At 41.8% G+C, this 26363-nt stretch overlaps 3 protein-coding genes across 34 annotated transcripts in view; 2 read left to right on the top strand and 1 right to left on the bottom strand.

Annotated features, from left to right (window-relative positions):
- Positions 1-95: 95 nt before the first annotated feature.
- LOC102077740 (coiled-coil domain-containing protein 177) lies at positions 96-9265 on the bottom strand. The gene is made up of 4 exons (XM_025897750.1): positions 8715-9265; positions 8012-8664; positions 5207-5211; positions 96-3670 (listed from the first exon to the last, which is right to left on the bottom strand). Exons 1-4 carry the CDS (start codon positions 9263-9265, stop codon positions 1958-1960), a joined length of 2922 nt encoding a protein of 973 aa, XP_025753535.1. The 3' UTR covers positions 96-1957.
- Positions 9266-14776: 5511 nt separating this feature from the next.
- Positions 14777-21338, top strand: nsmce4a (NSE4 homolog A, SMC5-SMC6 complex component). Of its 6 annotated transcripts, none has more exons than XM_013269032.3 (12): positions 14964-15122; positions 15466-15479; positions 15569-15795; positions 15888-15968; positions 16053-16183; positions 17122-17267; positions 19257-19356; positions 20390-20480; positions 20575-20669; positions 20755-20803; positions 20901-20986; positions 21094-21338. In XM_013269032.3, the coding sequence occupies exons 3-12, from the start codon at positions 15591-15593 to the stop codon at positions 21157-21159; spliced, it is 1050 nt and encodes a 349-aa protein (XP_013124486.1). In that variant the 5' UTR covers positions 14964-15122; positions 15466-15479; positions 15569-15590; the 3' UTR covers positions 21160-21338. The 6 variants fall into 6 exon arrangements, with proteins under 6 accessions (XP_003441215.1, XP_005474036.1, XP_019221870.1 ...); XM_005473978.4 differs by having other exon boundaries at positions 14964-15251; positions 15367-15479; XM_003441167.5 differs by lacking the exons at positions 14964-15122; positions 15466-15479 and adding an exon at positions 14777-14930.
- Positions 21339-23242: 1904 nt separating this feature from the next.
- tacc2 (transforming, acidic coiled-coil containing protein 2) overlaps positions 23243-26363 on the top strand; it is a 48002-nt gene continuing 44881 nt past the window's right edge. For 21 of the 27 annotated variants that reach the window (XM_019366304.2, XM_019366315.2, XM_019366303.2 and 18 more), the window contains exon 1: positions 23245-23672. In XM_019366304.2, the coding sequence (XP_019221849.1) occupies positions 23562-23672 (111 nt within the window). In that variant the 5' untranslated portion in view covers positions 23245-23561. Of the gene's footprint in view, positions 23673-26178; positions 26285-26363 lie in introns of those variants that run through there. The other 6 variants (XM_019366313.2, XM_019366299.2, XM_025897244.1 and 3 more) reach the window with 5 other exon arrangements.

Below are 26363 nucleotides of genomic sequence, written 5' to 3'. Positions count from 1 at the left end.
ATTTTTACCTTTACTTTCCTTCTTTCTTCTTTCAGCTCCTTTAGTGTGTGCAACATGTGAAATATTGAAACGTGAAATGTCTTCTGGTTTTATAATGGCTTATTTATTTACTTGATTCTTTTTTGTTTTCGTCACACAACGCTGTAGATTGCAGCATCGACTTACCTAAAGCTTGTTTACTTCTTATGTTTAACGTGTGGAGCAGAACTCCCCTTTTAACAGCTACCCTGAATATCGTGAGATTGGTTTACTATAGAAAAACTATGAAATTAAAATTCAATATTAAGATATTTTACACTTAAATTTGTCCTTTATTCATTAAGCTCTAAACACAGTTCATGTATGAACCCATATGAAAACACATGCACAGGTTAGAGACCATCTAGGTTTCCATAAATGTAACCCATCTGCACTACAAACCTTTGGAAGTGACCACAGAAGACATGACAAAGGAGTATATCCAAAAGGAAGGTTTTGGGGTTTATAAATGACATGCCACCAAATACCCTGATTCAAACGAGGACTTGGATTTTAACTACTTTTTTTTTAATTTATTTTTTTAAAAACCTTATTTGTCTTTAAGGATTGCCTTCATTCTGTCTGTGGTTGATGCTGTCGAGTGTTGCTTATTTAATTTTTGTTTCAGTCTGATAAATATTGATCAATTTCTGTTTAGATCCTTATTGGACTTCTGTTTCTCCTACTGGTGGAAAATTCCACTCTGATCCTCGGTGGAAGCTTGCCATTGGTGGAACACCACTAGAAAAAATCAAGTGTTTTTATGAACTCCCTGATCAGGGCTCATTTGCGGGAGTTTTTTATTTTAAGGTTGAATACCATGCCATGAGAATAAAGATTTCTTTAATACTGTCTGAAAAGAGAGTTCCTTGGAGTTCTTTGATGATTTGTCCTACATGTAACCCCCATTTGAATACAGGAAGTGCTCCTGTTTACACTTCATGTAATTATTAAAAATATGGCATACATGATCACGCTGCTAATGGTGAAATCAAACATCTGTTATGGTCTAGCATTAAAGTGATACAGTGTTGCTCTGTTTCAATCTTGCATGTGATAAAAAGCTTCAAGTGGCATAAAGATTTTATAACAGACTAGCAGTAGTCAGACTAACAGGAAAACGGGCAACACTGTGGTCTAGCAAACATTAACTCTGGCCTCTCGTGTCCTCGTAGCTCATTCAGAGCATTGCAGTAGGACTGCACTTTGACTCCTTTCCAGCCTCTGCAGACTATCCCCTCCCCTCTTATTTGCAGTCCACTAACAGCTAAATGCTCTAGCCATCAAGTGCCTGATGGTTATATTTGAAAACTTTACACAGTTGCTGTCACTAGTTGAATGTGGGTTGCATATATTGTGTTGCGACATGATCAAACAAAGAAAAATTGTCTATATGTCAAATTTTTAATTTCATACAGCAGTATTTCTCATCTCAGGCTTAAGAACTAGCCAGGGGTCAAAATATAAATGAATACACTGTTGTGAAGTACTGAACACAAATGGTTGAAGAGCCACAATGGCGCCTGTAAAGTCTACCCTGACAGGAGGTCACTCAGAGGTCTTGCTGATCTAAGCAGTTAACCTCAACTAAATAAAATGAAATGAAACCGTTTGGAAGTCTTTGAAACTGTATCCCAACTATTGCACTCTATCAAATGAAAAGTTGACTTTTTGGATTATTAAAATCTCCAAATGTTCACGTGTCTGATTACAATGGACAAAAATGATTTTTGTAAGAACAGCTCTGATATGATGTTCAAGGGCCCTTGAATCTCGGGGACCATTTATAATGAATTTAAATTCATTTACATTCAAAGTGCAGAGAACATTGATGTGTCTCAGTATTTCTGGAAGTCTCTGGAGCTATTGTTTCATTGCAGATCCTTTTCTAAGCAGCTCTGGGTGAGCGTACAGGTGCTAAACCGAGTCTGAATAGAGTTCACAGAGTCATGCGGTTTAAAGACGCAGTCAGCTGAGCCTCGAGCGCCATCTGATCAAAGGTCCGGCTGTGCGTCTGCTGCCTCACTCTCTCCCTCATGTGAAAGGAGGCCCGAGCCAGCCTCTGTGCCTCCTCCTGTATCTGCTCTCGCTGCCTTCTCAGCCGCTCCCTCTTCCGCTCCTTTGTGGAGATGCGGCTCTCTCTGACTCTCCTCGCCGCCTCCTCCTCTCTCTGTAGTTCCTCTCTGAGCCTCTGGTGGCAGAGCTGCCTGTGTCTGTTGTGCTGCTGGGTTTGCTGAGCTCTGCGTCTGTGCTGCGCTGAGGCGTGCAGGGCGGCTCTCTCCATGCGTCTCTGGCTCAGCTGGACCAGGATCTGCTTGTGTGTGAGCTGCTGGACGCTCTGCAGCTCGGCCCTCAGCTGCACTCTTTGACTCATCTCCTCCTCCCGGGCAGCCCGCTCCCGAAGCTCTTCGAGTCGTGCCTCTACAGACTTGGCGCGCCTTTGGCAGGAGTGCTGCAACTTCTTCTCCAGTGTGCTCCTCCTCTGCGCCTCCTCTTCCTCCCCCTGCAGCTCAACCTGGTGTTTCAGCAAGATGTGTCTCAGCAGCTCTTTATGGTTTTCCTCCTGCAGCCTCTTCCGCTCCCCCTTCTCCTTCAGCATCTTGCTCCTCAGGGCCTTCTCCTCCTTCTCCGCTGCCACCTGTCTCTCCCTCTCTCGCTCCTTTTTCCCCGCCTCCTCCTTCTCCCTCAGCAGCTTCTCCTGGTAGCGTTTGCGCTCTTCCGCCTCCTTCTGTGCATCCTCCATCTTTTCCCTGCGATACACTTCCACCTCCTCTTTTAGCCTTCTCCATTGGTCTTCTTGCAGCAGCACCTCCTGCTTAAGCTGTTCTGCTTTCTCTTTTTCTCGACGCTCCCTCAGCCTCATGCGGGCCTCCAGCTCCTCATTCCAGCGTTTCGTACTCTGCTTCAGCTTCTTCCTCCTCTTTATTTCTGCCTGAACTTGCTGGGCCGCCTCCTGCCTGCGGGCTTCCTGTCGCTCCCATTCCTCCTGCTGGCTGAGCTTCAAACGAGCCTGTTCCTCCTCATGCTTCACCAGCATCAGAGCAGCTATCTTCTGGTCTCTCTCCGATACTGTGACACACATCTGCTTTTGGATGTTCTTGGTGAGCATCTTCAGCTTCTTCTCGGTAGCTGGGGAGTATATGAGGTCTCCCAGATTGAAGCTGCACACTGTGCTCCTCTCTGGATCCCTTTTACTAGGAGCAGAGCAGGAGGACCTGCTAACAGCCTTCTCTTCAGAGCAGAGATCTGCATAGGGCATTTCTGTTGAGCAGCGCTCTTCCAGTCCAGTGTCAGGCAACGCCTCCAAACCTGAGGCTTTACTGCTGCATGGCCGCCTGTCCCCGGCCGCCTGGATAATCCTCCGCCGTTCCTGGCCGCACTTTTGTAAAATCTTCAGCCTCTCCTTTTCATAAGATTCATGCATGACTCTCATTGTCTCAAACGGCGCGTCCTGTCGCTCAGCAATGAAGTCATTTAGAGATTTAATTAGAAGCTGAACCGGTTTTACACCCAGCCGAGCGCAAGACTCCAGCGAGCGAGGGTTCGTTAAGACATGCCGGCTGCTCTCTGCTCCGGGAGAGTGGAAGTTGTTCAGGTCCAACTTAAGCACAGGGGAGCTGGACCTCAGCTCCTCCATCCTAAAACTAAAAAGCTAAATTAATGGATGGCAGATACGGAGGTCCTGAGGCTCACAAGTGCTATACCGAGCAGCGTTTCCACACGGTCTGCAGCACAGAGAGGTCAGCAGGGGATTAGCTACTTCCTCACGGACAAATAACAGTCGGTATCTCATTAACCGTCTTTACCTCAGCTGTGAGCAATGACAGGCCGAATAATAAACAAAAAAACCCAACTTTATTTAAGCAAACGGGAACATATTAAATAAACGCTTACAGTCAAGCATGGATTTAAAAAAGGGTCGGTCTGTTGAGGTTTACAGGGATTTATTTATGCACAGCTCAGTTAGGATCCCACCAGAGCGTTTCATTCAGGTTTACTTTGCCTGGATCACTGCAACACCTTGATTTTTTTCTTTCTTTTCCAGTCTCACTGGCCTGTTGCTTGACCCTGCTTCAGCCAAGCTTTAGCTGCTGCCACAAACTAAAATCACCGCAATGTTTAACAAAAGAGAAAGATTTTAAAATGCTAAACTATATATAACGTGGACTCGGACGTGCAACTCATGGGCTTTTGAATTTTTATGGAGTGAATTTGCTATTGCTGTTTGCTTTTGATGAGTTTACATGATTATATATAACTGCTAAGCCGTATCTATGACAATGCAGTTTATCTGCAAAATAATGAGTAAGGAAAGCTCAAACAATTAGTATGGAGTGAAAGGAACAATGTTTTCCAACAAAAACAGCCAAAACTGAAAGTAGCATGACTTAGAAATACTTAAATCAAGTAGAAATACATTAGAGCTATTCAAGTTGCATGCCTGCTGTTCATGAGCTCATCCAGCAGTATTGGGTACTGTAAGATTAGGTTTTGACTTATTTAGTTTTGAATTTTTTTTATTTGGTTTTGTTGTTTTTGTGAGTTGTAGCCTGGACTTTTTGTTTTTAAAGAATATAAGAGATTTTTATATCCTGTGGTAAATACACCACAGTTTGAATAAACATCCCAGAAAGCATTTTGGATTGGGTGCTGTCACTGAGCAAAAGGTTATCCTTAACAAGACTCATTCTTTCCAGTTTTCCAGGTAGGTGCCACTTCCTCTTCGTTCTGTGTTCACATACCAAATGTGTGCACCTGTCTAATTTTATTTTATTGAATCTCTAGCAGACTACCCATTGTTATATTATTCACCTGCAACCTGCATATTGGTGAATTCATAATGCCATGTAACTCTGCGTTAGCTAAAAGCATTTCATGGACTCTTGTGCATTAAAAAAAATAAAGTAAAAACATCCCAATAAATAATTCATTACATATCTTTAAAAAAAAAAAATAATTGTATAGGGTAGACTGGGGTTAGTTGTCACACTTTTTACTGTTACATGAAGTTGCAGAAATTCCCAGGATCTTTTAAAAGACAACCAGTCTATTAGTAGATTTTTCCAACAGTTAACCTGAGCAATAGTAAGCAGGTCAGTGTAAATATGTAAGAGAAAACCAAATGATGAACTCCATTTTTAAAACGTAAAAAGCCCACTTAAAAACCAGAGAATCTGCTAGGACCTACCCAATCTGCAACCAATACAAGAGAGACTGATGCGTTTCCTTGAAAATTTTATTCAAAAAGCAAACGACACAGGCTGTTAGCACTACTGCTACCGAGTCATATGCAAAGTGTTAAGTCCAATGTGTGACACACCTATCATTTTAACTCACTTTTTATATAAATAAAATACATTTGTTTAAACATGTAACTGCGCAAACTTGTAAGTAATTTCAAACAGAATTTCTGTTATTACGGAACCACACCCAGGGGGCTACAACCGACACTTTGGGTACCTCTAGTCTATCAGCTCTAAGCTTTTTTTAATGTCAGGATATCATGAGGAAATATCTAGTACAGAGTGTCAGCTTCGCTGACCACTCTGAAGATACCTACGCACTGCTCTCGTCTTCTTTTCCAGGAATCCCTTGGTTTGCAGCTCCACGTGTCTCCATGGCTTTGTCAAGCTTTGTCAGTCTACTTGGAATCGGACTTTGAATATGTACCTGAGTGCCTACTCACCTGTTATATGGTTGTGCCTCTACAAAGCACAACTGAACAAAGCAATTGGACAAAGACTACATTTTACACCTAAGCGCTTTTCTATCTAACATTCAGACACATTGGCACACCAAGTAATGCACTGGAGACCAATTTTGGGTTAGCTATCTCACCCAAGGATACTTTGGAATCATTTTTTTTTTTAAATCCTTGTTCCCAGGTTGTTGCATTTACAACATTTTGAGAAAACTTGACCTCTGACAATAGAGTCGAGGTCACTGAGATTTTTATTTGATACATCTATGATATCAGTTTGAAACAATAAGAGAACAGGACATCACAGAAAGTAAAATCCCACTTTGATGCCACTGTCATCAGTATGAACCATGTTGGTATGTTGTTTTAAAGAGTTTCAACAGCAGCTCCACCTCTATGATAGTTCAGTTAAAGTGATTGGAAGCCATTAAAATAAAGCCTGTTTTATACATAGCAGCACACTGTTACATCCACACTGTCATTTTGGTCTGATGTGTACATTATAAGTTCATCACTCTGTTATTTAATGGGATAATAATTAGGGATGCAACGATACCAATTTTTTCAAACCGATCCGATACCGATACTTGGATCTGAGTACTTGCCGATACCGAGTACAAAAACCGATACTTCTACCACACACAAGTTAAACTTAACCAGTAGTAAAGAAACGACCCCACACAACTCTTTAACACAAACGAAACGTTTACTGAACGTAAGGGCAGAGACAAATACTGTACAACACATCCCTTTTTTAAACTCAAATGATATTCCAATTCCTTAACCAAATGAAATACACTGTATAAATGACATAATTCCCTTTCAAATTATATTAAACAACCCAACTTATGTTATCACCTTTTGGTAAGTGACTCACTAATATACACTCCAAAACACGTTATATAAATCCACTAAACATAAAATATTCACACATGGGCCCCACACACACTCACATTCACACTTGTTGCAGGCCTGTTTGTTGCTCACGCCGGACGATGGAGAAAAATCCTCTTCTCCCCAGTAAGAGCACAAAAGTCTGACTTACAGTTCAGCTGATCGGTAGGTCGCCGTTCACCAGTCCCACACTAAATCCACTCCCTGCGGACCCGATGCTGTCTCTGCTACAGCGCGTTAGCGAGTCACTGTCCAGCTCTCTGACAGTCCATAGCGGCTGCCTCCGAGGCGCAGCCAAGCAGTCCGGGCTAGCCTGTAGCCTCGGCGGTCGTAGCTGGAAATACAGCACGGTGGTGCGACCATTGAAACAAAAAGTCGCTTCACCCACACTCTGTTGTGAAGCTCTCACACGGTCAGCTTTCTAGCCACACACTCTTTTGTGCTGGTTAACCTCAGTAAAACTAGCCGAGTCTCTCACTTTGGTTCAGCTAACCTCGTGCATCTCCCCATGCAACGTCCCGTTTTATGCTACCTTCACAGGCCTCCAGAAAATTAGAACTCTGAAAAATATTTTAACTCCCTTCAGAGTTACATACCATAAAATAATACTTTTATGATTAACGTAACAGTTTGATTGCTCTAATTACCTGTATTTACCTTGCGACATATTACAGGGCAAATTATATTCAGGGTAGAGTTACATCACATAACATCAACTGTGAACACCTTATGTTACCGTGGCGTTTAAGTCCATGGGAATTATGAGTATCGGTTCATGGTATCGGTTAACTTTTACGAGTACGAGTACGCACACATTTTACAGTATCGGCACCGATACCCGATACCAGTATCGGTATCGGTGCATCCCTAATAATAATCCATGTTTATCAACCAAAGTAACTTGATCAATGATATTGTTTCTAAAGCTTGGAAATACTGAACAACACTCCCCCCAAAAGTATCTTTCTTTACACAGTCCTACACCCTGAAAGTACATTAGTAGTTTTGGCAAGTTACAGCACGATTATTATTAATACTTATTCCTAAGACTAACTCTTAAACTAGTTTCAAACACAAAGGCTGTACAGCTGTAGTTATGCAGAGAAGCAGACATTTTTAGACAAGTTTGTTGCCAATTTTTTATTGTCAGATAAGAAGTGCTTTCCACTGAACCTTCGTGCTGCCCGTAGACTGAGAGCGGAAAGAGGAGAGACAGGAGGGGGGGCTTGAGGAAAGACAGAAGGTCAGGGGAGGAAGGGTGGGGAGGCGGAAGGGAACGAGATGGAGACAGGGTGGAGAAAGGAGGGCAGTGGAAGCTACTGTTGTACAGCCTCAGCTGAACCCCCGGGAGCCTTGTCCGCACTCTTGTCAGCAGAATCTTTCTTGCAGCTGATCAACCAGGACCAGAAACATTTTTTCTGTTTCTCTGGCTTTTCCCCCGTTCCTGGTCCATTTTTTCTTCTTTTTCCTTCTTTTTCTGATCTTTCTTTCGTTTTTCCTCAGCCTTCGCCTGATCTGACTTGAACCTGAAGAGCCTGAAACGTTTTTTCTTTTTCTTTGGGTGCTCAATGAACTCGCTGTTTTTCTCCTCCAACTTTTCCACTTGTACATCTGTTACATTCTCCTCCTGAATATTTTCATACTTTTCCTGGAGTTGGTTGAACTCTTCGCCCGATGCTTGGAGCTTTTCTTCAGGTTGTTGGTGCTCCTTTTCAAGATGCACGTATTTTTCCTGCTGTTCCATCATTTCTTTGTGCATTTCAGTATTTGTGGCCTCCACGTCTTTCTTTCCATTTTCTATTTCCGTTTTCATCTGCATCTGTGCATCTTTCAACTTTGCCTCTATTTCTGCCACTTCCAGCTGAAGCAGTGCCTGTGCATACTGACTCTCTATGATCTCCACCTCTTGACGCATTTGCTGAAGCTGCATTAATTTCTCCTTCTGGAGCTGATGGTTTTCCTCCAGCAGTTCCACATTTCTGCACTTCACTTCTTTATGCTCCTTTTCAAGTTGCACATATCTTTCCTCCTGTTGTATCTTTTCATTTTCTCAGTGTTTCTGGCCTCCAGGCTTTTGTACTTTCTTGCCAGTTCTTCATACTCTTGCACTTTTTTGATCCTGTCCTGCTGCATTTCTGCATTTGTGTTCTCCAACTGTTGGTGCTTTAGCTCCAACTCTTTGCATTTCTGCTCCAGTTCTTCTTTCTGTTCTAGATGTTTGTTTTTCGCAAATTGCTTGTATTCGTTTTCAATTTCAAGTGTCATGTGTGCATTTTTCAACTTTTCTTCCATTTCTGCCACTACCGAATGCATCTTTTCCTCCATTTTCTGATGTTTGTGCTCCAGCTGTTTATGTTTTTCCACCAGCTGTGCATACTGGATGTTCTCCGGTTCTTGATACTTTCGCTGAAGCTGCATTAATTTCTCCCCCTGGAGCTGATGTTTTTCCTCCAGATCATTGTACTTCTGCTCCAGCTTTTGTATCTCTTTCAGATGTTTCTTGCTCTGAGATTCCACCTGCTCCTTGAGAAATGCAGCTTGGATGTCTGCATCTTTATCTTTTCCCACATCCATCTTCTGTCGTTTCAATCTTTGGTTTTCATCCACCAGCTGGTTGTTGTTGTCTTCAAGTGCCTTGCATTTGGCCTCCATTTCTTTTCGAAAATCAGCAAAGTTATCCATGTGAATGAAATTTCTTCGTTCATTCAGGATGCCATTGAGCCGACTCCTCAGCATGCAAGTCCTCTCTTTCAGCTCCCGGTTTTCCTTTTGGAGAGAATAAATCTCATTGGGATTGGCATTTTTATGCTGTGTATTCCAGTGAGGAGGAGGAGGAGGACCACAATTATTTTTGCGGGGTCTGAGGTTGTAGTTTCCTTGGGAGATGGCAGCAAACTAACCATGTGTCTTGTATCTTAATAAAAAGACGAGTGGAGATCCTTCTTGGACACAAGAGTTGAAAACCTGTAAAAATGTTTTTTTCTAAATCGCAGACGAACTGCAGTGAAAATTTGAGAAAAGCAAATACACTGTGGTGCAGACTGAACGCGGGTCCTATATATGGGGTTTTTTTCGATGACGTCACAGTTGCCGAAACCCTTTGATGATCCCCTACCACGTGATATTAATGAGTCGAATGCATAGTTTTTGATCTCTTCCATAACAACTGTAGTTGTTGATAGTCTTCCATAACAAATGTTGTTGGGTAGATAGCTTGGACTGGGAGCACTGTAAGGTGCTAGTTCAGATTTGCAGCTACCACTCCCCGGAGTGTCGGCCAGAACACTGCTCAAGGCCCGGATGAAGGTTCAGAAGGGAGACAATGAAGACACCGAGGATAGTGCAGACTCTTGTATTGACTTCACACAGTTGAAGGTAACAGGGATTGTCAGAGGAGCAGGTATTGCATAGAGGTTTAGGTGCGTGGGTATGTGTGTGGGTGTGTGTGGTCTCTGAAAGGAACAGAAAGAACTACATTACTAAAGTGTTCACATCAATAACTCCAGAGTACATCAACATAAACACAGGTGGGAAATAACTAACATCCCCTTTAATACCATAGGCCATATATTACCCACAACTCATGCATAGACCCACTGAGAGAGCTAACACAGTACACAATTATACCCAACCACACTGCAGGAGAGTTAGCTTAGCTTAGCTTAGCACCCAGACAGAAACATAGTCATTTCCCCCCTAACTCCCAAACACATCTTATCATCACATACTCACACATCACAAACTTACGTTGGTCATTAACGCACACTTCTCAAGGAATGACCAATTCTCTGCTGGTAATCTGGAGCAGAAAAGCTCAGGTGCCTTGCCCCAGTGTTGCCAACTCCTCAGTGAGGAAAATCGCTATTGGTTGTCCTAAAAATCGCTAGAAGTCGCCAAATGACGTCATCGCCTAATTTGCATAATTGGTCATGCTAATGTAATTGTAACTTACATTGTTGGAGAGAGAAATAACATCGTGGAAGAGACATAAAGTGAGTAAAAAATACCATACATGCATTTAGAATTTATTTAGAACTATAAATTAAATTTCTTTTAGCAATTATGGTTTTTTAATGTCACAATTCCAACCCTGCACCTTTATCTGGGCTTGGACCGGCAAAAGTGACCCGAAATAGGCACTCTGGTGGAGTTACTTTCTTTGTGTGTGTGTGTGTTTACAAGTAGGTTTAAACCTTGTGATCCACAAAACAGCATAACAGTAAAAGAAGAACTGACTGTGTTACAGTCAGTGCGGGAGCAGCGGCTTCGCTCATGCGCGATTCATTTGCAGTTTGGACACATACTGTAGGTGTGAACATCTACTACCCTGATAGCAGCAGCGCGAGGACTATCCTTTGCCTGTGAGCGCTTTGGCACGGGCGAGGTGCCCACGGCAGCACCCGGTGCTTGTTGAGAGTAGGAGCGATACGCGCTTTCATGTCAAAAAGTCATCATAAATAAGTCTCCAATAACACCAGAAAAAGTCGCCAGATTTGTCGCTAGTCGCTTTTTAGAAAAAAAAGTCGCTAAGGGGGTCTGAAAACTCGCTAAATATAGCGACAAAGTCGCTAAGTTGGCAACACTGCCTTGCCCACGTTTCTCCCTGCCCATAGTCTCTCTCATACAAAGCGGTGGGGTGACCTCTACTGGCCACTCTAAAAAACTACAGGTGAAACTAACAACTGAACAGAATAAAACCATAACCACGGGGCCTTTTGTACAGTAGTTGTTGATAGTCTTGCATAACAGCTGTAGGTCCACAAGTTTTGTCATTAAAATACAGTCAGGGTAAAAACAGCGTACATTCTGTACCACATAATCAGGACATAATAAAAACGATCTAGCCTGTACCAGGTCAAAAAAAGTCCATAAACACAATCTGAGGTGAACAAGAACAACTCATTAAATATATTATACCTTGTCTTTATTTATTTATTTAGCAAAAATAAAGCAGAAATGTAGAAGCAGCACGTGAAAAACTATAAATATGCTCCCACGAGTCAACAGCTTGTCAAAGCAGCAACAACTCGATATAAATGTTTTGTTTGTTTGTTTGTTTGTTTTCCTTTTTTGGTCTCAGTCTCTCGAGGGGTTACGAAGGAATTTTGCCCACTTCCACTGAAAGAGGAAACGTTACCGTTTAAGTCTGCATTCACAAAGAAATCCCCTCAGATCGAGTTTTATATAAAACTTATACTTTTAAAGTCACAATTTAATTCTTTTTTAAAGAAAGGACAATAATAATCTGATTTTCATTTGTGACATTTTGAATTGAAATCATATTTTTTTGTCATTTAAAGCACCTTGAGGCAACTGGTGTTGTGATTTGGCGCTGTATAAATAAAATTGAAATGAATTGAAGACTTGAGACGTCTGAATGATCTTGCAGAAATAGTGGTGCTATTTTCCAACAGAGTGGACCTAGAGCTGTTATGCAAGACTATCAACAACTACTGTACAAAAGGCCCCGTGGTTATGGTTTTATTCTGTTCAGTTGTTAGTTTCACCTGTAGTTTTTTAGAGTGGCCAGTAGAGGTCACCCCACCGCTCAGTAGACTGGGATTTCATAGCTGTTGGCGAAACAATGTGAGGAAGAGCCCAAAAACTGTGGAGGTAGAGTTTCCCCAACTGTTCACGGTTGTTGTCTGGATTATGAAGTGAAAGAAATAATAATAGTTCGCATAAACAATAAGAGGACAGGACATCACAGATAGTAAAATCCCATTTTGATGCCACTGTCATCTGTGTGAACCATGTTGGTGTGTTGTTTTATGGAGTTTCAACAGCAGCTCCACCTCTATGATAGTTCGATTGAAGTGATCTGAGGCCATTAAAATGAACCCTGTGTTATACACAAGCAACTCAACTAAAAAAGTCATTATATATGTTGTGGATAGGCATAGCTTTGGGTCACGTGGTGTCGGTAATAGTAGTAGTGATTGCTATATCACCTGTTCACGGCTCGAGGGAATTTTTGTGAATGAGTGGGTGATGGGGGAAGTCGACTTTTGCTAACCGCTCAAGCCTAGAATGTTTTGATCACTGTTTTTCTATAGATTTTAAGGATTTGATAACAAATGAAGGAGTTTTTAACCTGGAACTTTGAACAGCGGGCGCGTCAACATTATTCCCCTATTCAGCTGCTCGGCGACTCAAAGGCTTGACAGTCGCCAACAATATTTATTATGCCATGTCTTTAAGTATTTATTTATTTACCAACAATAAAGCATAAATGTAGAAGCAGCATGTGAAAAATTATAAATATGCTCCCACGATTCAACAGCTTGTCAACGCAGCATGTAAATGATGTTTGCCTCAGTCTCTCAAGTCGTTTTGGCACACTGAAAGAGGAAAAGTTAGGCTTTATGCCTGCAAAACTTGTACTTTTTAAGTAACTATTGAACTTTTAAAAAAAGAACGAAAACTAATAATATACTTTATTTTCTTTATTGTACACAAGTCACACGTCTGGATACCGACAGCGATGTCTTAAGACAGATATGTTCACTATTATTAGCGCACCATCTGCCGGTGAGCTCCTGCCTAGTCTGCTGAAGTTAGTTTCATATTTGACTAAAGAAACTGCATTGATTGGTTGTTTCACAGTAAACAAAAAAGTTGACTTTGGATTAATAATCTATGGTTAAAAAAAAAAAAAAAAAAAAATTATACACAAACGTCGTTATTTTAAAACTCGCCCTATTTTCACTGCCTTTCAGAGAGAATGAAAGGCAGTGAAAAAAAATATACATACATACACATATATATATATATATATATAGAGAGAGAGAGAGAGAGAGAGAGAGAGAGAGAGAGAGAGAGAGAGCGCGATGGATGAGCAGTGGATTTGCAGCATATAATTCAGCAGCAGACACAACTCTTTTGAAGTTAGACTTCATTCAGTATCAGGCACTAAGACTCTGCACAGATGCATTTAAAACAACCCCAACAGCAGCGTTACAGGTAGAGATGGGTGAGATGCCACTTGGAAGCAGAAGACAACAACTAACACTTAATTACTGGGAAAATCCACAGGGCCATGGACAGGATCACCCAACACAACCTTGCTGGGAGAAAGAAAGGTGGGTAACAAAGAGCTTTGGATGGACTTTAGGTAGAAGAGCAATAGAACTTAAATTGGACCAGTTCAAGATCAGTCAAAGATTGGCGTTACCAGCAATGCCTCGATCGATACTTTCTGATGCCACCGGGGATTTCACATTATTTGAAAAGAAGAATAGGGATGGGGCATTTAATTTAAACTCACACACAGTAGAAGCTTACATTGACCAGCATTATAATTATGTTTAAATATATACAGATGCATCAAAGAATACAGCCAGTCAAATTGGTGTAGCATTTGTTGTCCCAGAGTTCAAGGTCAAAATAGGTAAAAGGATCAATGATGGAGTGTCAGTATACACTGGAGAAATGCTAGCAATACTGTTAGCTGTTCAATGGGTAAGACATGAGACCGTTAAAAACAGCCATTTGTTCAGACTCAAGCTCGTCATTGGTCAGTTTACAGTGTAGCCACTCAGAACGTAGAGCAGATATCCTAACAGAGGTTCAGCAGACACTTTCTATAATACACATGATGGGACTTAAAGTTGTGTTTCTATGGAGTAAAAGCCAATGAATTGGCAGCTAGAGCTGCGAAGGAAGCCACAAAACATGGGGTAGTTGACCTGGGCATTAGCTTCGGTCAGACAGAGATTGGACGAGTATTGGAGTATTGAAGAGTATTGGACGGCAAGAAATGAAAAAAAGACACCAGAAACAGTGGGAGTAGGAAAGGAGGGGACGGTGTTTGTACAAAATTCAAAGGAGGGTAGGAAAAATGAGGAGGTGGTCATATCGAGAACAAGATTTGGACATGCTGGACTACACTATTCATGATAAGGAAACATAAAACAGGGAAATGTGACTACTGTGGAGAAGGGGAAACGATAGAACATGTCATCTTACACTGTCAGAAGTGCAGGTGGAGAGAAGATAACTGACCCAAAACCTCAGTAAGATAAAAATGAAACTAGATCTTATTTATTTCCTGCAAAAGGACTCTAGAAGTAAAAGTTATCAGGTCTTATTCCAGTTTTCAAAAGAGGGTAAAGAGGTGTTTGGGAGGATTTGAGTTGGGGGGTTTTTTAAGCGACGTTCCAGTCAACACTCCATACCAGTTGGTGGCGGTAATGCACCCTTCAGTTGTTTGCCAACCGCCAAAAAAATTTAGAAGAAGAAGGAATCCAAACTATCTTCGTTCATGACGACTTCTCTGACATCCAATTGGCGCGCCTTGTGTACGTTTGCCTCACAGGTACGTTGAAGCAATTATAATAAAAACTGCGCACGGGTGGATTAGTGACACTCACAACAGGCTGTGTATTTGCTTTTAACCAAGACTTTATTTGGCCGTGGCAGTCAAACGTCCAACAGTTGAGCTAAGCTAAGCGGCTATTGCTTTTGTTAGCTAACGTCGGCTAACGTTGAACATCAAAGATGTACACGAGTAAGGCGAGATATGTAACTGTGCAGGACTTCCGCGTTCGCGTTTGCAGGCACGAGAGGGTTCTGTTTTGTTATCTGACCTGTTAGAGCTAACATGACATAGTAGTCGTTTTCCAAAAGCAACTGTATGGTAAAATTTGCTAATCTGCATTTTATATTATATTTGGGCTGGGTTTACCACGTGTAAGCACTAGCATATGCGGATTTATATCTTGATTTTTTTGTGTCTTTGGCTAAAATTGGAGAAAACCCGTGTGGCTACGTTAGATATATGTACTAATAAAACACCGAGCATCTTGACAACCGAAGCCGTAAACAGACCGTTTCTGTACCCTGTCTCCAAGACTTATTTTAGAAGGTAATAAATAGCCCTGTTCATCGATAGAAACGCGCTTTGTTTATGTTTATTTGATTTCCGTCAGCCTGCTTCCCTTTCACAAAACACAGCCGAACTAGTGCGAGAGTGAAGATGAAGAGATCCAAAGGCGGTGGTGACGAGGAAGCTCCCCGGCAGAATGGCTCAGCGAGCCGAAGGAAAGCAGACCAGCAGCAAAGTGACGGGGACGAGGGTGGCAGTGACATCGGCCCAGCCGACCTGCAAGACGACGACAATGACCAGGGCCTGAGGAGAGAAATCAGGAGCAAATACAGAGACCTCATCAGCTCAGTGCAACGTGAGTGGCAGGTTTGGGGATTGCCAAAGTTGTTGATTTGTATGTATTCCAAACAAATCCTTGATGTTTGTTCTTCTTGTTTTGTTTTTCAGAGAACAGGGAAGATATGCTGAGCCCATCAAACAACAAACTAACAGAGGTTTTAGAGGAAGCAAACAAACTTTTTAAAGATGGTAGGTCTGATACATGCAAATGAATAACAGGCCAGCAGATCAATCATTTAGACCTTACAGTTTTTTGGGGGGTTTTGGTGGCAGTTCGACAGGCGAGAGAAGCAGCCCTGGATGCACAGCTCCTTGTTGTGGCTACAGACCTGGGGAAGGAGAAAGCCAGCCAGCTGTTCTCCGAGGGAACCGCTTTCGATCCCACTGCTTTTGCTGAGCATCTCGTGAGTATGATTACTGTATCATGTCTGTCCTTCAGTCACCTTGCATGAGTGGTCCATACAGACCTTGCAGTATTTCTGTCTGGATTTGCAACTCGAGCTGCACATGCTTTTGTTTTACCTTAAGTTATGTATGGTTAAAAAAAGGCAAGGAGGGCAAAACAAAGCTGACAGTAGTTTGTTTAGTGGACTCATTTGATGGCCAGACACAAACCCCAGTAATCATGAAATGTTAAATATGTGTCTGTAGGGCTGTGCGATATGACGAAATATATCGGATGATAAAATGAAAACATCTATCGTTTCATATTATACGCTATCATTTGTTTCGTGGTGTCACAAAATACACTGTTTATGGCAATATTTTTTTCGTTGTTTGGATGGTCATCGTGTGGATGCAGGCACAGAGAATACCAGCAGAAAGAGTATGGAGAGAGTTTACGGATGAGAAGCAAAAAAAAGAGCTGTCAGGTGCTCAAAATAAACCTTAGACTCAAACATTAGAACAGGCTTTTACCCGCAGCACGGCATGTAATAAATACAAAGGAAATTGCAGCCGTTACAACTTATATCTAAAAATATGTAGTTTAATGCATTGGTCCAAACACTCGACTCCAGCTGAAAACACTTCACACAAGTCGAGTTGCCCGAGATTCACAGAATTTACAGAAAATGCACTATTTTGTCATATATATCATCGGGATGAGAAATGTCTTATATCGGGATATGAGTTTCTGGTCATATGGCACAGCCCCTATGTTTCTTTATGATAACGCGTTAGCTATAGCAGCTTTGTACTAGTTTTTTTTTCCTGTTCATTTAAGTGAATAATACAGACACAAATGCTAATAAATGTAGGAAAATGTGCTTTTTTTTAAACACAACTTTCAAAGCATCACATACTGCAGTGGTCATGTGGCGATGTCTATGTTTCTCTACAGTTGTCGTTCATGGGTTTGAACCGACTAGAAGATGATGAAGACGAGCAGCAGACCACTGCTAATGGCTACCTGCCGCAGGATGCCTGGCACCGATTGGCCAGGAGAGCAGAGTGCTGCTTTAGGACAGCCCCCTCTTTCCACTACATGTGAGTGATTTAGAAAGTCTGTTTACTAGCTGGGACCGCAGTGCCAGGGTTTTTGCCTGCCAACTAAAAATAGACTGATGTTCTGTGAAGAAGCAAATTAATAAGACGGAAGCTTTCTTGGGACAAGCACACGTGGTCTTCTGCCAGTCCATAAAAGTAGAATAAGTGGTTCCAGATTAGCTGCCAGTAATCAAAGCATCCTTGAACAGCCCTGTGCCTTTTCCTACAAACTTTTCATTTCTCTTAATTCTTTTTCTTTGAAATTATTAAGCACAGGAAGGATGTAAAGTAGAAAGATTTGGGAAAGGACAACCACAGTCCTAAGGGTATCTGTTTGCACTTACACTAGGCTACTTAGTAATGTAAGGCTGAGGGCTGCTGTGCCGAAACTACAATATTCTGAGATAGAACTACAAAAAACAAGTCTTAGACACGTCTTTGCACTTTGCATCCCTACCATGTTGTGCAATTCTTGGTAAATGTGGACAAACAGGAGCAAAATATGACAACTTGAAAGACAACTTGTGCAACTGGGTTACAGTTAAGCTTTAACTCCAGTTTGACCATTTTAATGTGTCTGCTTGTTTATTTGCGAGCAGTTTTCTAAACCCACTTTGCATAGTTTGCCACAAGATAACACCTAGGGGTGGGCAATGTAGCCTCAAAACTTGGTTTTGAAACTCCAGCAACATGTGTAGTATAAAAAACACTTTATTACTTGACCAGCGTCTTCCTGGGATGATGATGATATTAGACTCACAATATTGTTACATGTTGAGCACTTCATAAAGTTGGCATGTTGGGATGTTGTACCTTGGTCAGGCTTTGCTATAGTTTATACTGGGATAATATACTTGGCCAAAGAATATGTAAAGACTTGAGTCATTTTCATCCACTGTTTGCTCCTCCTGTCACATGGAGTGCACCTAACAAGTGCTCGAGTGATGCCAGGTTGTGTCGTTTGCTGTCATAGCCTGGGTATACTCAACTTTGTACTTTTGTCTTAAACAAAACAAGTTTATTGTTTCTACCTTTAAGAGGAGGAGATTTCTTGCATATTTTACAAAGTATTTTGTGGTGTTGGAATTTCTTGGTTGTTGTTTAAGCAGTCTGGGATTGTGTCATTGTTGTGCCTGCTGGTAAACGCATGACACTGTCGTGCCACTCATATCAGGTTGCGACACTTTTATATCACATAAAAATTTATGCTGGTAAATTATGGATGGTATGATGTGGCAAAATTTTACAGCAGCAGGGTAATGCTTGCTCAGTCATGCTTAGGGTTTTGCAGTCATGTGATGTTATTTTGTCTGCTATTTTGGGAATTTGATGCTGTACGGTGACGTGAATAAGGTCCCAGTCACGCAGTCAGCAACCCCCTGGCAAGCAGCAGTCGTAAAGGAGAGAGATGTGTATTTCCTGACCAGCTGGTGAATGGTTGCTGACACAAAGAGGTCGGCCGTTCTGCACAAATATCCTCCTCTTAATTGTTTTTCACTAGCATATTGCTCCAGTTGCCTGTAGATTGCATGCAGGATGGCTTGTCTGCAGACAGTTGCCAGCAGCTCGCTGAGTGGTCTTTTTTTTTTTTTTTTTTTTACTACCACGATGGAGTTAGTTGGTGAGTGTTTGCAAACAAGTTGGTGTCTTCCATGGAAACTACAAAGCAATCTGCAGGACTAAAATGATCACAAGGATGATTTTGGTGCGGCACCCTCTTTATGGCTGATTCTACCTACCACTCACCAATCAGTCACTCCCTGGTGGCGGTGTCATGTCCAATATGGTGGACAACTCTCAAACAATGTGAGCATAATGTCATCAACGCAACCTCACCTGTGGATTTAACATATCAAAAGTTCTAAACAGAAGGCGCATTGTCAAACTATGGCGTAAGATGGAACAACACAGTGGTTTTATGTGGATACATTTTCTGATTTTTTTTTTGTTGTTGTTTTTTTTGTTTCCCATCCCTCTGGTTCTTTGCAGGATGGGCTCGTTCTATGCAGAACCACCTCCCCCGAAACAAAGGATAGAACGGCAAAGAAAAGCACCCAGCAAAGAAGCCAAAAGGATAATGCCTACTCAGGTAACTGAAATGACACTTCCATGGCTGCCGTTACCTACATGTAGTTTAAGATAAATGTAGTAGCCACCCGTCCCTGTTTCCATTTTCCACACATACACAAAGTTTCACCACATTATCCACCACATTGTTGGTATTTGAACCCAGTGATCCCTGTGAATCTTCTTCTGTTGATTTGGAACCCCTGGAAGTTTATTTTAAAGCTATTATTACTGATCTTGGTTTGAAGTTGGACAGTGATTCTTGTAAAACAGAGCATATAACCCCTCTCCTGGCCTTACTAACTGGCTGCCTGTATATTTAAAGTTCAATTTAAAATTCTTATGTTCATTTGAAAATCTTTTCACAATCTTACCCCACCGTACCTCTCTGAGCTTCTTCACCCCTACACGCCCTGTCCGTCTCTCAAGTCAGCTGACCAGCTGCTCCTGGAAGTACTGAGATCCAGGAGGAATCTTAGAGGGGACAGGGCCTTATCTGTCGCTGCTTTAAATTATGGAATAACTTTCCCTTACATGTTAGAGAGGCCCCTTCACTGTCCGCTTTTAAAATGCGTCTTAAAACTTTTTTGGGGGGCTCTCAGCTCCAGCGACAGAGAGTTTTTCTTTTAGTTGTCTGACCTTTTTAATTGGTTTTTATTTATATCTTATGTATTTTCATTATTTGACTCCACTCTGCAGCACTTTGTGTCAGCTATGGTTGTTTTAAATTCCTTTTTAAATAAAGATGGATGGATGGATTTTTGCATATAACACACTGAGCATTTTTAATAAGTGAGAATACACCTGAATAACCCATGTCCTTGTCCTGTGTAGTATGTATGAGAGCATGCATTGAATAAGTATTATTTTCCAGAGGTCATTTGTTTAAAATAAATAAATGGCTTGATTCCAGAATCTTCATCTTTCAGAACATATCTTGACTTTTTATTATCGAATTGTATTTCTTAAAAATGAAATTGACAGATTTTTAAATGTATTTTTTTAATTTTGTGGATCTATCCCACTTATTCGGTGTGTCATTAAATGTCTTTTAGCTGAAGAAAATGGAAGAGTCACAACAAGAAGCGACAGAAAAAGAAGTGGAAAGGATTCTGGGGTACCTGAAGAGCTATTACCAAGATGATCGTGAGTTTGAAGTTGACCTCAGAGACATCGAATAGCTGTGTAAACTATTAGTTGCTCACGTCTACTTTTCCCCCCCCCTCTCCTTCTATCACAGCAACCTCACCAATATCATATTACGAGTTTGTCATTGACCCCAGCTCCTTTTCCCGGACAGTGGAGAACATCTTCCACACTTCTTTTCTGATCAGAGTAAGGCTTTTACTAAAGATTTAAAGTGAACTCCAGTGCCTCCTAGTGACCATAAGCAGGCATGACAGTTTCATTTGTGTTTCAGGATGGATTGGCAAGAATGTATCTTGATGAGGAGAAATTGCCATGTATAGGTGAGATGATTTGACACTTGTACTGTTCTGACTGGGGGATGGCATAGAAAATACCTTGAGGTAAAAAATAAAATAAAACAATGTTTTCATGTTTCAGCTCCTGTAGAGGAGGGGGAGGTGGAAGCCGGAGGTTCCACCAGCCGTAAACAGTGTATCCTCTCTATCAGCCCAAAGATATGGAAGGTTAGGTTTTGGCCTGAAGTGCACATTAATAAAAAGCACAGTTACTACAATCAAGATTTGTTTTGTGCCTGTGATATTAATTGTAAAGTTTGCTTTGTTCTTCTCAGGAGCTCATAGATGCCTTCGAAATCAGAGATTCAATTATTCGGCCTCCAAACACACAGAATGACTGACAGACCACATCACCTTCTCCACTGGAAAACTCAAACATTGTTCTTAAATGTTTTACATAATAAAATTCAAGTGAAGTGTTACAGTTTTATCAGTTGAGGTAAATGTATAATAATCGTTCTATTGCACATTTGTTTATTTTTTACTGCTTTTTAAGTTTGAATAATAAAAAAGAAATAAAAGGTTTTTAAATTATTTTATCGCAGCTCTTGAATTTTACACAAAAACCTTAACATAATATGCTTCTGATAATCTGAGCTTTGACATAACACATTGGTAGATATGAACAAATGAAGGTTCAGATATTTAAGCTGCAGTTTGCAGGAGAAAGCTTCTCTCATAAAAGAACTCGGCGGCACAGCTTACATTTACAAAGTTGCTTCTGAATAAACTACAAAACATCTGGAAGAATGTTCTTTGGACAGATGAGACCATGATAGATGTTTGGCCATAATGCACAGCACCATGACTGGCAATGATCAAACAGGATATTAGCACAAACATCTCATGCTAACTCACCATGGTGGTGGAGGATTTTTATTTCGGCTTGGTTAGCAGCCACATGATTTGGGTACCTTGCATTTACTCAGTTGACCTTGAACTTCAGTGTGAGGTCATCTGTACAACAGTTAAGATTTAACCAAAAGTGGGTAATGTAACAGGACAATGATCCCAAGCAAGCAGCAAGTATGCAACAGAAAGGCTGAAAAAGAAAAGAATGGAAGTGTTGCAATGATCGAGTCAAAGTCCAGAACTCAAACTGACTGAAATGGTGTGGTGAGACTTTAAAAAAAGCAGTGCAAGTGCCTGCAAACCTCAATAAAGTGAAGCAGCATAAAGACAAATGGGCTAAAGTTGTTCCATAACAATGTGAAAGACTGATGAAGTCACATAGACAATGATTGCTTTAAGTTGCTGCTAACAGCAGTTCTACTAGCGACTAATTTATTTTTCACAGAACTGCATATCCTCAGTGCAAGAAAGTTTGCAGTAAGGATTGTTTGTTTTTGATATTTTGTTCATATCCCATAATTTCCTATGACAGATTAGGCTGTCCATGACATAGGAGTCGTAAGTCTAGCGTGAATCAAGGGAAGGGGAAAGACTTTCTGCCAATCAGGTTTCTTTTTCCAGTGGTTTTCTTCATGTAAACCTACTATGAAGCGTGATCACTGGTCTGCTGGTCTGATCCCTGGACCATGTCAGAATCATTTATCTGCCTGTATTTATGATGCATGATTGTCTAAACTGGAAATTTTGTGAGTTGCTCATTTTTAAGGAGCCAAAATGTTATGTTGGTGATATTTGACTGCTGAGTCCATGCATACTGATGTTTTGGCCGACCTACCCTTACATATTTTTTAACCTTAGAGGTTCTATATCACTTCACAGTGTATTTATACACATACTCACACACAAGCAGCCATTCAAAGCCCTGGCCTGGCACCGGGAACAATTTAGGCTTCAGTGTGTCTTCCAAGACCAGTCTGTTTTTTGCTTGTTTGTATAATTGGATTCCTTACAGTGGAAAGTCATGCTACATTAGACACAACCCAGGCCAAAACAGGCCAGACACAGTGCTTTTCTATTGATCCTCCAAGTTTGGATCTCTAGACCACTCCCTTCAGGAGAAGAATGATTCATCATAGGATAAAGGTGATCTCTCAAAACAACTTTGTATAATTTGCCTTTATGCCTTTTTCTAAGGAGAAAAGGGACCCAGAAAATGCCTGCAAAATACCTCCAGAAGCATAACAGGGAGCAGCCACTGACCTCCTCTCTGTAGGCGTTAGAAACTCATCAGGTATAGATATGTCCCTGTTACCATGCTACAAAAATGTAACAAAAAGATTCAGTTGAACAATAAACAGCTAAAAGATAAAAGTTCTTTATTCTGTTTTCTTATTGGGTTTCTATGTTATTCCATATTGGCTGAGTGAATATCAGTATGATCGAATTCATTTGGCTGAATGCACTGATACTATCAAACATACCCATCATGATGATGTACCAGCATCATCTTGGTTCTTTTAAAGAGACAGGCACGCTTCGTGCTGCCTCCCATCTCTTCCTCTCTCCCACTCTGAGCTTTTTTCCCTCCAAAGCAGTGCTTCAGTCTGCTCTCTCCGTGCACTGATGTAGAGCGAGGCTGCATTAAGACTGGAAAGAGTGGCTCCCTTTTTTCACTCTGATTTGATTTAGGTTGGACTCCTTACGTAATGTAGATTTTATATAACAATGGCTTGAAAATATATGTCACAGGGACACCATGGGCAATGCAATGCAGAGCGTTTATTAGTCATTGAGGGACACACTCACACAGACACAGAGGCGTGCACACCCTCACTCTCTAGCTCCTGCAGAGATCTGCCTGCTTTGGCAATGCTGAGTCTGACTGACAACGATGCAGTTCTGCAGAAAGGTGCTTTGCCAGCCGTGTAGTGCCAGAGTCACTTCACCAGAGGAGGACATGGAATACAAGATGGGGAGCTGCATCAGAATCCCACACGGCAAGGTAAACAGAGGAGAGGTGGAAAACTGTGGGGCTGTCAGAGACTGGCTGCAGCGTAGCATCCATGTCTGTGGGACTGAGCAGGGGATAGCATGCGAGAAGAAACGTAGCAGGTTTTACTGGTCAAGTGCTGAGTCTTTACTGAGGAGAAAGCGGGGAGAGGGAAGGTGCATTCAAGTGTTGGAGGAGGGGCGATGTCAGCAGTAAAAAAGGAGCTGCGGAGATAGATCAGGGAGTAGGGAAAAGAGGAGCTGAGTATAAGCTTGAGAGTGTGAGGCTGATCGTAGTGGAGGAAAGATGGGAGACAGACTGACAAGAGAAGGGATTGTTTACACATGCAGATTCATTTCGTCCACAGCCTACAAATAAGCAAAATGTATAACACGTGTGTGGTGAACAATCCGTGTACTGTTATTTATAGATGATGCTCTCAGCACACACTGGGGTGCTTGGCTGAAAATAGCCTTTGAAGATGGCAGATGAGAGGATCCAAAAAACATTTAAAGCCTATCTGTTGTCAAATCTGTAACTTGGGCTCCTGTTTGTTATTCTTCCCATCTGTCAGGTTGCTGTGTGAGTGTGTTGGTGTTGTCCTTACATGTCAGTCACAGGGAAATCTACAGGGACTTAAAAGAGGACCACCAGACTGAAATCGAGGGGATCTGTAGATGTAAAGGTGTAGATATTAAAGGATGCTACAGGTGGTTTGGACACTTTAACGCCATCTGCAGCCTCTTACGTGACAAGCGAGGTCTGACACTCCGTCCTCCTCTCCATAACGTGCGTCTTTGTTTACAATCCATTGGCCCACTGACTCCCTGAGCAGACATGGCTTCCCCAGCTCCAGTTCGGTCTCCTCCCCTCCCTCCCTCCCTCCCTCCCTTGATCCTGTCCCAACTCCTGTCCCTGTCCTGCGTCCAGTGCAAAAAATAGCAACAGAGGAATCGGGGCTCCTCAGAAGACAGGACAGAAACACTGGCCTTGAGTCTGACAGTAAACACAGGTTGGAGGGGTTTGTCAAAGCTGGGGGGCACACACTGTAGCAGAAAAAAGACTTTTGTTTGGCGTGGTGAGTAGTTTGTTGGTGAGTTGCAGCTGTGTTAAAACTTTGGATTATTTTCTTTGTTTAGAGAAGTCCTTCAGGTGGAGGATCGTCAATATGTGGAAATGGAAGAGTGAACGAAAGCACATTGTTAAAACCTGTACTGAGATTAGTGTGGCTGTATTCAATTAAGTGTGAGTGTTTACGGTTACTGATGGCATGATGGTGAATATGGGTTTAATCACAAATGTATCAACTTTATATGCACATCAATGCTTTGCAAAGTTATGAGAAATTATGTGTTGTGTTGTTTAGTTTGGCGGTTTGTTTACCTGCTGATGGACAAACTCATATTAATCTGAGCAAAGACATTCATGGCACTGAGCCAAACCCGTGAACTTAAAAGATTACTCACGTTGAGTGATGTTCAGGCCGTGATGAGGTGAGAAGAGACCTGGCAACAGCCTAATCACATGATTTCCCCTCAGTGCTTTCTGGGCTGCCAAAAAGCCCCGAAACACTGCTGCCACTTAAAGTGCACACGTGTCACTATAGGGGCTGAAATTACACCCCAATCACACAAATAGCAAGCAGGCGAGCAGGGCCGATAAGCTGCCACAGCACAGAATAGGTGTGATTTAATATGTGAGGATAGGATGTCCATTTTGTCTTTTGTTTTAATGTAAAAATGTGAGACAAAAAATGATTTCAGGCCATGCTTTGACTGCACGGATGGGCTATACGGCCTCTGTGTTCTTTTGGAAATCTAGTTTGTGTGACAAATTGTGCATAAGACTGTAATAAACTTCAATAGCAGTGAACAGGGCAAATATCTATTTATAAAGTCTTGCATATTCAGGTCAGTGCTTTCTGTCTAAACACAGAGCTACCATGCAGTCCCTGCAGTCATACAAGGAATGCATGAACGGCCTTTCCCTGGAACACTTTCACGGCTCAGCTGCATTACAGACAACACAAAAGTATGCTCACGAGAGAGGAAGATGATTGTGAGAGAATATTTCTGCATCTGATGTATCCTCCAACGTGCTGATGCATGGATGCTCTGATGCTAGGAGTCCGTTTGTTTGATGTCTTTTAGACATGATGTTATACAAAGTTACTGCAGCTGGAGATTAATCTAATACACATTTCATTTTTAGAACAATTAAAAAAATAATTCAACTGTCCTTCTACCAATGAAGATCCAGCTTTCCTGCATTTAAGGCCACATCAGCAGACTTGAAACCTGCACTTTGGTCTTGGTGTAAGGTTCTTGCATCAGACGTCCCTAATCTCTAAAACAACACACACTTACAATTCCCCCTCACTCCACGGAAGTTTAACCCCATACCAAAGACTTCTAATCCTGTGACGCAGGAGTCTGTGACTACTGAGGGACGGCTGTTCAGACTCCAGGTCTCCTTGTTGACCACAGGGGGGTAGCTGTACGCTGATGGTCTCTCTGTTGCTAGTGTCTTACAGCCAGCTGATGTGAGAGGCTGTTGCTCTGGGCAGTTGTGGCCCTGCAGCTGGGTAAGCCATGGGGAACGAGAGCAGCACGACTGAGACATTGGTAAGGGCAAGCTTGCAGACGTTGGATAGCTAGGATCTCTACTTGCTGCTATGCACACCTTGAGCTCTTTTAACTAACA

This window comes from Oreochromis niloticus, linkage group LG13 (assembly GCF_001858045.2).
Source record: "Oreochromis niloticus isolate F11D_XX linkage group LG13, O_niloticus_UMD_NMBU, whole genome shotgun sequence".
In the NCBI taxonomy this organism is placed as follows: Eukaryota; Metazoa; Chordata; class Actinopteri; order Cichliformes; family Cichlidae; genus Oreochromis; species Oreochromis niloticus.
The sequence above is the reverse complement of the archived record's forward strand: the minus strand, read 5'-3'. Positions and strand labels throughout refer to the sequence as shown.